Source organism: Macrobrachium rosenbergii, chromosome 55, assembly GCF_040412425.1.
Source record: "Macrobrachium rosenbergii isolate ZJJX-2024 chromosome 55, ASM4041242v1, whole genome shotgun sequence".
In the NCBI taxonomy this organism is placed as follows: Eukaryota; Metazoa; Arthropoda; class Malacostraca; order Decapoda; family Palaemonidae; genus Macrobrachium; species Macrobrachium rosenbergii.
In genome coordinates this window covers 36065833-36079588 of record NC_089795.1, presented here as the reverse complement: position 1 = coordinate 36079588, position 13756 = coordinate 36065833, and the positions used below count along the sequence as shown (strand labels likewise).

The 13756-nt window shown below is 36.0% G+C and overlaps 2 protein-coding genes across 16 annotated transcripts in view; one reads left to right on the top strand and one right to left on the bottom strand.

The window, feature by feature from the left end:
* The window catches only part of sip3 (septin interacting protein 3), a 315555-nt gene that overhangs the window by 230512 nt on the left and 71287 nt on the right, over positions 1-13756 (bottom strand). The window lies entirely within an intron of this gene.
* The window catches only part of LOC136835965 (myosin heavy chain, muscle-like), a 42612-nt gene that overhangs the window by 21147 nt on the left and 7709 nt on the right, over positions 1-13756 (top strand). For 4 of the 13 annotated variants that reach the window (XM_067099881.1, XM_067099886.1, XM_067099884.1 and 1 more), the window contains exons 11-15: positions 663-999; positions 2808-2860; positions 7878-7965; positions 9694-9811; positions 12358-12475. In XM_067099881.1, coding sequence (XP_066955982.1) covers positions 663-999; positions 2808-2860; positions 7878-7965; positions 9694-9811; positions 12358-12475 — 714 coding nt within the window. Of the gene's footprint in view, positions 1-662; positions 1000-2807; positions 2861-3695; positions 3749-5398; positions 5487-6984; positions 7073-7877; positions 7966-9693; positions 9812-12357; positions 12476-13030; positions 13149-13756 lie in introns of all 13 variants that reach the window. The other 9 variants (XM_067099887.1, XM_067099889.1, XM_067099885.1 and 6 more) reach the window with 6 other exon arrangements.

The following is a 13756-nucleotide window of genomic DNA, read 5'->3' as shown; positions in this document are numbered from 1 at the left end:
AATTGCTGTTTGGCACTGAATGTAGTCCTATCTCATTACGCTCCGCAATTAAGTAGCTGCAGTGAAAAATAATACAAAAAATCCCATTTCTGTTTTTACTTAATTTTGACAATAGCTTCTGCTTGAGCAAATTATCCTGGAAAAATATACACATAGGCTTTTTGTGATAATTTTTGTTTTTTGTAAGTTCCGCCACTTTTTTAGTGCTTTTTTCGTTATTTTTATGTCCTGTTTACTGCACAGTATTATTCTTGAAACTTTGAAAGCAGCAGTTTTGAGTGTGCGCTTCAAAAAAGAAGAAAAAAAAAAACTGTGAGCATCAGTTACATTCGTAACCCTCTATCTCTCTAGCTATTACAAAGTCCTACCTATTCCTTTCATCATTCCTTTCCTCTGAGAAGACTACGGTAAGTGACTTTCTGATCAAATCTATCTCCCTATCAAATTTAGAAAAACCTTTTGATTAAAAATGCTATATACGGTCACATATTACATATACAGTATAGATTTTAGAATTCTGGTAATTTTGCAGGACCGGGCGTATAATAGTGATATTCATTTCAAAGAGTATTCTAACACATTCTCCCTTTTCTCCCTCCTTTCCTTGTATCCTCACCCTCGCCCACCCCTCCTCCTAAAATAAAAAAACCACGACAAAATAGCCTCTGGGTATCCTCTCCATCCTAGAAGAGGAGTCTATGTTCCCTAAGGCTACCGACAAGTCCTTCGAGGAGAAGTTGAAGACCAACCACTTGGGCAAGTCGCCTAACTTCATCAAGCCCAAGCCACCCAAGCCAGGCCAGGCTGAGGCTCACTTTGCTATCGTTCACTACGCCGGCACTGTTCCTTACAACCTCACCGGATGGCTCGAGAAGAACAAGGATCCCCTGAACGACACCGTCGTGGACCAGGTCAAGAAGGCCTCCAACACCCTGGCCGTCGAAATCTTCGCCGATCACCCCGGACAGTCGGGCGGTGACCCACAAGCTGGCGGCAAGGGTGGTGAGTATTGACTGATTGCCTTTTTCAGTTCCTTTAACTTGCAACATTGTGTGACCACTGAGACACTTCTAGACTCGAAGGGCTCACCCGAAGGATTCGTTCTTTCTATAAGATGGGGAAATTGGTGTAAGATTTGGATAAAGACACTGGCCATCAAGGCAGAAAAAGACCAAAACGAACGTTTGAAACCAAAGGGAAGAAAGAAAGCAGTGTAGTTAGGGCAAAAGGAAATATTCACAGTAGTTTTAATACAATCTACGGTGTACCATCAAAGGCATACTGTAGAAGGATAAGCCCACATCACTAGGGCGAGTCAAGAGAGTTCCATAATCTAAACTTAAGCTAAGAACTCAAGCTGCATTGCTAAGAAAGGATAAACATCAGACTCGGCGAAAGCACGATGACTATTCTTGAATACTGATGACCATATGAACTGTGACAAAACTCAAAGAAAAGTAAATTAATCATAGCAAATTTATTCTTTTTTCTCTTTGCAGAGTAATGTTTGGACCTCCTGGTGGTAACACCGTTGGAATTCCATTACACTTAAGTATATGTTAACAAGTAAAAATTTTGTTTGTTGTTAGCGTTGCTTTCAAGTTGTTGTCATTTAAACTACACGTATCTGAAAAGTATAAAAACTTAAGACTCTAGCTCAGATCATTTAGCCTCAAAAAGTTATTCTATTAAGACTACTCAGTGTTAGTCATTACACTTAGCACAAGAATGATATGCTTAGGAAAAATAATGCCATGATTTAACTTCGCCTACAATCAGTCTTAATTCGTTCTCTTGATTGTTCTAAGTAAGATTCATTGATTAATTTCTACTTTCAACAAGTAAATATTAATTTAAGATTCCTTCATTTTGTATTTGATCATTTCTTACATTCTCAATTCTATTATTCTTCAGGCATTCTTTCCAATCTTTCTAAATATACTCTTATCGTCCTCCATCCTCTTCCTCCAGGGCGATAGCAATTTCTTTTCTTGGCTGTCTTTCCTTCCATTTTCTAAATGTTCTTATTTAATTCTTTATTGTACCTCCACCAAGATAAATAAAAAAGGTATACTTCACTAAGAGTAAATGAGACGTTCTTTTGCACACGATGCTTTTCCAAATGCTTCATATATGTTGTTAATGACCCTTATGGGAACCATGAAAGTCATTGGTATTCGGTTGCAAGATAACACACTAGTGATAAATAATACGGCTGCATATAAATGAGATATCTTTGAGTGCTACGATGTGCAAGGGACGAAACTCATTACTCTAGAAATAATAAAAAAATAATTAAGGGCAATACTGGCCAACTGTTTCTTTGGTCTGTTCAATCAGTGTGCTCAGATTTTCCTGTATTACTCCAGATGGACTAAAAAGATCGCCCTTTGCTTCACTGCTGTACCTTATACTTTTTATCCTTTTATGTTCTATCGTTTTGTTTTTTAATCATTACATAAACAATTTATTTTCATACACTGATTTCCATTCAGTATAATATCATCTTTATGACAGATGTATATAAGGCTGAAGTTTTTTTTTCTTGTACGCCAAGCAATGTCTCACTCATGACTCGAGGCTATTCCAGTGTTACGTCAAATAAACTTGAAACAAAACCAAGAAACCCCAAAGAGCATTGGGAAAAGGAAGAAGGGCTCTTGAGACGGCTCTTCTTCTTGCCTTTTTTTTTTTTTTTTAAACCCTCCACACTTTTGGAATCCAGCAATGAATACTGTGACTGGAAGCTGGATCGGACTTTCTCATCCTAAAAAACGGATTCTGAGAGTCTTATCTGTTATCTACAGGTGGAAAGCGAGCTAAAGGTTCGGGCTTCTTGACAGTATCCGGGCTTTACAGGGTAAATATCCAATCAGTGTCGAAAGCTACGCCCGCTTTTTCTATGTTGCCTATACTGTAGATGTCTGAATATGACCGCCGTCAGTGTCTCTGTGGGGGAGGGTTTCTCCTTCACATACAGCCAGTAACGCCACAAACACAGATCTTCGAGGTGTTCTTTCTTTGAATGTGCTTTCAAACTTGGGTTCCGTCTTCAAGTCCCCTTAAAAGCCTGTCAGTCGTCGGTCTCTTACTACCTTGTCTGGAAGCCTTTTTTCAGGCTCGTAAACCCGTCGGTCTTTGTTCTTGTTTGATTTGATGCTTGTTTATGTTTTTCGCTGTTTAGCTGTTTTAATTAACTATTTAGTCTGCTATGTTTACACTGGTGAAATTCTCAAGGGTGCGTGAGCAGCACATACCATGTAACTAATATCCTTTTGCATAAAAAGTAATCTCTCCAAATATCTGGCAAAGGAAATAAATAAAAATTGTGGTGACAGGAAATTAATAATGAGCTTACCTAAATAAAACATTAACATTACAGTCAAAATGATTGGTTCCTAAATCCTTAAAAGAATGGGCTCTAAATTCCTTGAACGCACTCGAAGCCGAAAGGCCGAAGCCACGTGCCGTAGAGAGCGACCCCTGGTGTATAAACGTTTCTTTCACATACTTAACTGTTTCTGTTATTCTTTCCTGTCCTGTTCTAACACTTCTCTTCTCGACATAACATCTAACTCCACCCCAACTTAAAAGCCATGTCATTCCGTGACGCTTAACGTTGTAGAAGCCATTATAAGCAACCGTTCTGCGGGCTGGAATGCTGTGTTTGTTATTGTGTCTTCTCCCCACAACAGGAGGTAAACGTGCCAAGGGTTCCGGTTTCCAGACAGTGTCAGGAATGTACAAGGTTAGTACGCAGCTTGATAGCGCATTGCTTTTACCACTACATACTCACTGGGAGATAATCTCACTTATGTCACCTATGTTCCCCAAGATGATTATCAACAATGTTTCACTGTTTACAGTTTGTGGTATTTGCTTAAGGTCAAGCATGTTCATTACTAAAGGTTACTTATATAGTTCACATTTTACGAAAGGTTACTTATATAGTTCACATTTTAAGTGTTTACTTTTAAAAGAAAATTAAATTCCAGACAGTCTTGGGAGCCTTGAAATACCTGTGGTCAACAGAGGGTTGTGAAAATAAAAAAAAAAATTACGAAGATGTAAAACAAAAAAAAATGATTACTATCTAATTGCTTTGACCACAAGAAAATATGTTGTTTATCAGTAAATTAAGCATAGATATGAAGATGACTTTGTTGATTTCTTCCATGACTTTGTTGACTTTTTCTATTATTTCTTGAAGTCAGGATTACTAAAGATTAATCTTGGAACAATAACTCAAGAGACTTATTTTGTATTCTGTTCACTTATTATTGTTTTTTTCACACTTACACTCAACTTATCATTTCTAGTTCATGTGTATGTATGTACGTACATATATATATATAATTTATTATTTACACACACACACTATATATAATATATATATATATATATATATATATATAATATATATATATATATATATATATATATATATATATATATATATATATATATATATATATATATATATATATATATATATAATCAATGCAGCACGAAGGAAGTTCTTGAGAATATCAAGTAATTTTCTGAGTGAAAAGCTTAAACAAGTACTTTACTTATTCTATTTATTTTTAAGTTCACACTGAATACAATATAAAGCTCTGTCAACTTCTTCTGTATTCAGTGAACTTGAAAATGTACAATAAACTACGAAAGTACTTGTTCAAAGTCCCGGTTTCCACTCACCTTCTAACGTGGATTTAGTGATATATATATATATATATATGTACTTGTATATATTTTATATAATACATATATTAAATATATAATATTCAATTACGAATTTCATTGTTGTACATAATTTAATATTTTTTATGCTTACCATTTCTATATGTCACTGAACTTAATATTTATTGTGAGCTGTTGTTCTTTTAAATGTCCTCTCTATGGAAAGAATTATTCATTTAAATATGCATACGGTACAATGTTTTTTTTCATCAAGTATACATTAGCAGGATTATTTTCACACTGTTATTTCCAGTTTATTTTTCATATATATGCATTTACAATGACCTAGTGGTTTTTCATTGTATACAATTTTCATCGCTTGTGTCAGCTCATTTATTCTCCTATTTTCTAACGGACGCTTCAGTCATCTACTTTGTTAACTCATTTTCATTTGTCACTGATGGATTTCTCTGGATGTTCCCAGGTCCTGTTTATTTTATTTTACAGTTTTCAACACTATGTCAATTTGTATTTCCTTAAAAATCATAATGATTTACCCTTCAATTCAACTTATCCTCTGCTCGTTTTGTTATTCATCCTTCATAATGATTTCACCTGCCTCCCCATTCCTTACGATAGCTGCAGTTAGCTCAAGGTCTTGCGGTCTACAGTGCGAAGGAACTAAATCACATTTCCCTACCTCTTACTACCCCAGGAACAGCTCAATAAGCTGATGACCACCCTGATGAGTACTTCTCCCCACTTCATCCGATGTATCATCCCTAATGAATTGAAACAGTCTGGTAAGATTGCGGAGTACGATGGGAAAAAGACACAGATGAACTTGCATCCCACCGCGAAAGCAGACATTTTTTTCCAGTGCAACTACTTCTTTTGCCCTATATTTTTTTATCCGTATTACTGTACATCTTTTTGACAACCAAAGGGCCAAGGCAACAAGCCCCTCCCTCGTTTGCACCTTTTTTTTTTCTTTCTCCAGATACAGCTCTCACGGAACCCCTAAAGCTATAGAAGGGCAGCCAGTGAGGCCATGTATTCATTGATTCCTTTACTGTATTTTTCCTTGTTATTTTCAGTACTCTTTTTTGTCCTTCTTTGTCCTCTTAAAACAAAATCCCCACGACAAGGATTCTTCCATAAATTTTTTCGAGTGCTGTGTCCTCAGAAACAATGCATAAAGGCACCTTTATCTTGCTATTCGTTCCTTTGGACCTCAAACGAGAAAGATGCATATTTTTTTTCTGTGTCTGGTGTGTCATAAACAAACATGAGAAAGACAGTCTCCGCATATTCCTTATAGTCCTTTGAAAGTCTCGTAGATATTAGGAAGCAAAGCATCCTACCAGTCCTTCTTAGGCCAGTGCTGTCAAGGACAATCCTGACCACCCTCATGTGTTAGGTGATAGTCTCCTGCTTGCGTCTTTTCTAGTTTCAAAGCATATAGACTTACGAAGCCCTTAGTTCCTTCGCTATAGCCTAGCCTACTCTTGTACTGCAACGCAAGAACAGAGGCTCTAGATCTTGTAACCAACCCTTTAGACAAATTAGAAGTCGTTACTATTTAGCGGTGTTCAACTGTATTTCACAAACTTCCTCGACGAATATCCTTAAGGTAGTTTCCTAGCCGCATCTCTTAGGGCATTCTGACAGCCAACCTTATCCTTTCTTGTAGCCTGTTTCATTTAATAAACGATTTCTCAAAACAGCAAACGAGACCGTGCGATTACCTCCTGCGCAGCTGAGATACAACATACATTTTGTCCTTCATTTTCTTGCTCGTATCGTGTCTGTCTGTCTGTTCCCCTGTCTCAACTCCTTAACCGTCCCTTAAGCCTCCAGATTGTAATGGACATCGTTCTTGGAGTGGTACAAATGGCGGAACTACGTCAACTGCACACTAAATACACAGAAAATCATCCTACCCAAACATCCTCTTTGTTCCCTCCTCGTAGTTTCTTCCACACTATTTGCAGGAAAAAAGACGAGTTATCCACGAACTCTATGAAACAACGCTTCGTGGGTCCTAAATTTAAGTTCCTTCACGATTTTCTTTTCAAACGTTTCCTCACCACCACAAATGGGACAGAACTGCCACCCTTTACTTCCCCTGTAGGTTGAGTAATTATCCTTGACTTCTCTGAACGCATGCCCTTCTTTCGGTTTCAATCCTTCGAAACCTATTAAAAAAAGTAAAAGGACAACCTATTAATCCTCCTGTCCATGGAACGTGTCTGTGTCTTCCTGAGGCGCGTTCCTAATCTGTACCGCGGTCCTCCACAGGAGCAGCTCAACAACCTGATGACAACGCTCAGGAGCACAGCGCCTCACTTCATCCGTTGCATCATTCCTAATGAAACAAAGTCACCTGGTAAGGTCTCCATAGAGCCCCCTCTACCGTCCCGGTCCCTACTGCCTCCCAAGCCCAACCCTTACTTCTCTCTCTCTCTCTCTCTCTCTCCTGTCCTAAAATGAGGTATCGTATCCAAAACTGAACATGAGTCTCTCCGTAGCGACAGAGCAGAGTAAAACACCTTCATGAAACAAGGTTGGGCCATCTTGCCCTCATATAATTTTGTTTTTCGGTTTCGTTTTTTAACTCTATTTCTCTTTGTCTGTCTATCTGTCTCTATGGGTAAGATTGAGTTTTCATGGGAAATTGCAATAGTCACCTGTTCAGATTAAAGGGGTTAGCGGTTCCCAGATTCGTGAGAGACTGAATTCTGTGGCGTAGAACTTGTGATAGTATCGTCCCTTCTTTAGATACAAACCTTTCCTAACAGATGCCTGAGGATTTTTCGAGGTTCCTCTGGTACCGTGTGATACCCCAAATCATTCAGGACTTTACATGCAGGCCATCTCCCAGTTTAGTAGCCAATTTTACTTCACTATTATAAGTGTGAATTAGTCCAAAAACTAACCAGTGTCTACAGTAACATATTCTCGTCTAAATACGTTTTTTTAATGTCCGGAATCGTGACGGAAAATGGAAAAGGATGAAGAAGACATTTTCTTTCCAGAGTCGCGAGATTTACCATTTCTTGTCGTTCTTGATGCTCGTAACCCACCGATACAGGGGTCGAGTGCATAATAAGCATGAGATTCTCACTGTGATTTGCTCCTTATTTTATTTTCTTTTTGTATCTTAGAGTTCTCTTGTCCTTCACCCTTCTCAGGAACAGCTAAACAACCTGATGACGGTGCTGAGAAGTACAGCTCCTCATTTCATCCGATGTATCATCCCCAATGAAATAAAGGCGGCTGGTAAGGCCTCCCAACTACAACCGTAACATCATCGTGGACATCAAAAAATACTTTTCCTAACATAAAGCTACGGGCACCCACAGCCTCCGAGCTTTAACACATCTTTTATGTGCTTACGGCATCTATGTTCATAATTTCCGTTGCCATCAATAAAACGATGTAATGCAGAACTGTCTAAATGTGCACTGTCTTCATTTTGTATCTCAACTGTCCAGAGTATGGTATCAGATGACTATACCACTTGTGTATCATCCGTAACCTCAGTGTTTATCACAAGTCTCTTTGTAAAAGCAATCGACGAAAAATATCATCATCAGCTGCTGCTGCTACTGCTGCTGCTGCTGTTGTTGCTGTCTTCAACCTTTTTCTCATTCTTTGTCATAAAGCCTTATAGCACTGAATTCCGTGTGTAGCTCATTGCCTGGGCGGGAAAGCACTACGAGTACCAGTGCATCCGCCATGTCTGTGTGTTCTCCAAACCCGATGGACCGGGAGAAGGGGAAACTGTCCCGACTTACTGTAATCCTTTTCTCTTTTAATGTACAAATCATCTCGTGCCTTAGCCTGCTGTTATCCTTCGTCCCTTCAGGAACAGCTTAACAACCTGATGACAGTCTTGCGAAGCACTGCCCCTCACTTCGTACGTTGCATCATTCCTAATGAAATGAAGGAGCCTGGTAAGATAGCCCTACATGGCATCCCCGTCCTCATGGCTTGCTTTCTTGTTAAATATTACTTTTTAATATTTTCCTCACTGTGCGCTTGTCAATTCCTTTCCAACTCGCTCTGACAATAACCTCTAAATATTAAGTTTCTGACTTGCATTTCCAATGTCGATTTCCTCTACCATAAATGGCACCCATTTACCTTAACAAACCAAACCTTCAATCCTTCTGTTACCTTCGAATGTCTCTGCTTTCTCTTGCGAAATCTGTTTGCCATTCCGGGCTGAACGATTTCTTCCGCATTAGTTTTAAGCCGTATGGCTGAAAGGTAGGTGCAAGTTTTACGAGTTCTGTTCCTTGAAGCAAATAAAAATGAGCTTAGTTGAATATCTACTGTTCTTTACTTCAAACGTTAAAGAGGACATTTGAATGTTTATATTTGTATTTACAGTATCCTGTCAATTCTTATTTTTTATCAAATATGCATAAGTACTGTAAAGAAAATATTACAATAATTCTGATACAGAAATGCTCACAACGAAGAATGCTTTCAAACTGTTTAAAGTTACAAATCAGCTGAAAATGATCCAAGAAATAATTATAGCCACAATCTCTCTTCATCCCTCCGTCATGTTGCAGTAATGTACAAATTTGGCATCTCACAATTTAAGAGTAAAAATGGAATAAATTTCCAGATACTGCAATTATATTTGGAATAAAGACGCAATCCCCTTCAGGTCTCTAAGAACGTTTTCTATCTATATCAATATCACATTTCACTATACAGATTGCGACTGAAGTTCACCGAATATCTTCGAGACAAGAGTGCCAGTTACTTTTGGAAAGAATAACGGTTATTTTTTTTAAAATTAACGTTCACTTTTTAAAAGAAATAACGGTCATCTATAGCACAAGTTAATTTTCAAAAATTTGGGGAAAATATGGTGATATCACTTTCGCTTGCAAAGCGGTCACAAAAAACTTATTAGGTTCCCCATGAGGGGAAACTCAAGGGGGGGGAACCTTGTCTATGACCCCCGAATGCTCATTCTCTCCCTAACAGGTGTGATTGATGCAGCTCTTGTCATGCATCAACTGACTTGTAACGGTGTGCTTGAAGGCATCCGTATCTGTCGTAAAGGATTCCCTAACAGGATGGTCTACCCTGATTTCAAGCATAGGTAAGTTCAACCTTTGAAATGTATACACACATATATATATATATATATATATATATATATATATATATATATATATATATATATATATATATATTATATATTATATATATTATATATTATATATATATATATATATATATATATATACATATATATATATACATGTACAGTATGTATATGTATTATATTTTATATATATATATATATATATATATATATATATATATATATATATTATATATATATATATATATATATATATATATATATATATATATATATATATATAATATATTACATATATATATTATATATAAAGATAAATATATAATTATATATATAGACATACATACATATATATATATATATATATATATATATATATATATATATATATATATATAATTATATATATACACATATATATTATTTGATTCATATACTTGTTAATATAGTTCTGAATAAAATGAGTATACACAAGCACACACATTTTATACAAAAGTACTAACATGTATGTATATCATATCTATCTATATATACAATATACGAGTATATAATAAATATATATATGTAATTATATATATATATATATATATATATATATATATATATATATATATATATATATATATATATATATATATAATATATATATATATATATATATATATATATATATATATATATATATATATATATATATATATATATATATAATGTAAGTAGGTATATGTACATGGATATATATTTGTACTTGTGCAATGACCTCTACTTCCAACGTTTATCAATTGTAAATCTAAATTTTAGGATTCGTGTTAATAGTAAAGATAAAAACGATGACCTACGTTTTTTATATTTAGAAAAAAGAACAAAAAATTAAATTATACGTATCAAGATAAATATCTTACTTTACATTCAAGGCACATATTCCTATCTCTACTAATTTGACCTGGAATATATCTGCCTAAGAATACTACTGTGGAAATATGGATTCGATTTAATTTATCTTTTTATTTTTAACACAAACATTTGAATGTCATTTCGTATATACAGCACATGATTAAGAAATCGTATTTAGTGCTGTGGTTTATTTTTATGCCATTACCAACATTCTTAAGGAACACTGATATGGGAAAACATATATACATGTAATTTGTATACTATAGGTAAAGAGTTTTACTGTAACTTGTTAGGTATAGGAGTGACAATGTTCCATGTAATTTGTCAGTTACAGTTCAAACGTTTCTCGTAACTTAGAGCAAAACAAGTTTCCTGTTACATATGAAATACAGGTGAGACGAGTTTTCTGTAAATAGCAAATTACTGGTAAGTATCACACGCCTATAATTTCACTAACTGAACTTGAACACTAAAAAAAATGAGTAAAAATTTATTTACTCTTTAATGAAGACCTCGTTGAAAAGAGGAATGATAATCAAAGACGGAAAACGAGTTTATGCAAGGGAGAACACATGACATGGTGGCTCCCGTCAGTGAATGTACCAAAACCCTCATAAGATCTCAACAGAATAAATAACACAATTTTCAAGACTTAACAAACTGACAACCGTCATCTACAACACCAAAATGCTCGAATTTCCTGAAAGATCTGAACTATCAGAAAAATTATGCAACAAATAATATTTCCTCCGGGCATAATTTGGATGCATGTGAAAATTTCAGTTTGCGACAGAGTAAGTGAAACGTGAAGATCAAAGTCCGTAGAGTTTGTAGCATTTCTCCCAACCAGCTTCCTTCGTGTCCAAGTGATATTCAGCTGGTTTTACACCATAAAAACCATGGCAATATCACTGGCAAAATTAATAAAGCAAATGATAAACGAAACCAAAGGTATGTGCCGTTAGTTTTCATTATAAAAATTTTAAGAAAAATTGTTACAATTCAGTAACGACGAAAATCACTATGCACAGGATTAATGAAATAGCACCTCACTTGATTTACGGTATTTCATAAGCCTCAATAGGAAGGTAGGACGGATACTTAGACGCGCAACATTGGAAAGGGGGTGAATTCCTTCAGGTAAGATAATTATCACAGAAGAGGAAAGCGAAGGTTCCTACTTAGTTTTTTCGACACTTGTTCTCTTGCTATTCTTAATCTTGGCATATTCACCTTCTGCATCTCAGGCTAACCTAAGTATTATCAGCTATTTAAACGTGGCTTGCGTTCATTTCGCATACTAAATGTTACTTTATGTGACTTTACTGTTAGCTGTCACTGGTTTACATATTACTTTTATGCTCCTTATTGGCTGTGCTTCATTTTAATATTTACTTAGCATTAAGCACTTATACTTGACCCATATGATCATCTCATAACTCTAATTGAACGTTTTCTAATTTATAAATATTATTTTCAGTCCTGCACTAACATTTTTATCATTTCTATTTAAGCTCATTATGACTAAATCTTATTTTCCTTATCTTAATAAAATCTTCACAACTTTAACATATTGCCCCTGCAAACGTTCTCCTCAACCCATGTTGTTTTAACCTTGGCAACTGGTGCTTTCCTCGTTCCATCAGATACTGTATCTTAGCCTCGAAACCTGCTGCTGCAGCCGAGGACGAAAAGAAAGCCGCTCAAGTCATCCTCGAGATCATCGAGCTTGACGCTGAAAAGTTTAGACTGGGTCATACGAAGGCACGTGATGTACACTCTGTGTCCCTCTCTCTCACTCTTTTCCTCTATAACGGAAAAAAGGAGAGATGAAGAATTTTCTGTCTGTTAGTGCTCACTTGCATCAAGTGTTCCTCTGTGCATGCTTAGTGAAAGCGAAAGGTGTTTTATATCATACCCGAGTATTTTTTCATTACACACCCATGAACTTCCGTTATTCTGGGCCACATTTGTCGACATACATAGATCTATTAGGAGAGTTTCCCTTTCATTATCCATGGCAAATAAAAGACTTTGCCATCATATGAATGCAACAGATTTAGTGAGAAGACTGCTTTATTAGTCTAGGAATTAAGAAAGATTGTCAGCCCATGTTTCGCATCAGAGAAAGGCACTTCTTAGATTTTTGTAGAAGAATAGTTTCTAGACCGTAGATGAGAACTTTCTTAGTGCCCTGGGTTATACCTGAACAAATAGCTTGGTACCAACACAAAGGAAGACTTAATCGGTAAGGTTGTCCTTAAGATACAGACTCTCAGCTAAACCTCAGCCTTCTCCCTGTCCTGCTCTGCCCTCCAGATACGGCATCCTAGCCTCTAAAGCAGCTAACGCAGCCGAGGATGAAAAGAAAGCAAGTGCTGTCATCCTTGAAGCCATCAACCTGGAGGCCGAGAAATACAGGATGGGGCATACAAAGGCAGTTCTCACTTATTTTTCTAGCTGTGTTCTTAGATGTCCTAGATATAGATCCATAGACCCCTTTTTGTATCTGTATCGTCCCTTTAACCTCATTTTCCCTCTGTAGGGTTGTTTACATTCACCGACTCGAAATGGCGGTGAAGACTGTCCCATTTTTTCTATTTATATCTAGCTAAATTTATTTTATCCTTATTAGGTGTTACTGTGATATGATGTTCTTTGCAATGTTTTCTGAGCTGGGAACAGGTGGCAGGACGACCAACCAACCAACCCAAAAACTACTAATTTCTTTCAATATGTGTTTTGTCCTATTCCTATAATTATCTCCACAGTTAATTAACAACATATAATTGGACAGTGGCATACTTAATTGAAATGCAACAAAAGCAAAGATTTCTTGGTATCTCTCCAAAAGGCACCAATTATTATTGTTCACTGGCTGCCTACTAAGAGAGTTAAATTACAATAAAATCTTCAAATAAAGTATCATAACTTTCCAGACGGTCATTTTATAGTTTATGCCTCTCTCTTGGTTTAAATTCTTAATCACTCAAGAACCAATGAGTTTTTCTGCAAAACATCAATCAAAATTTTACTATTTAAAAT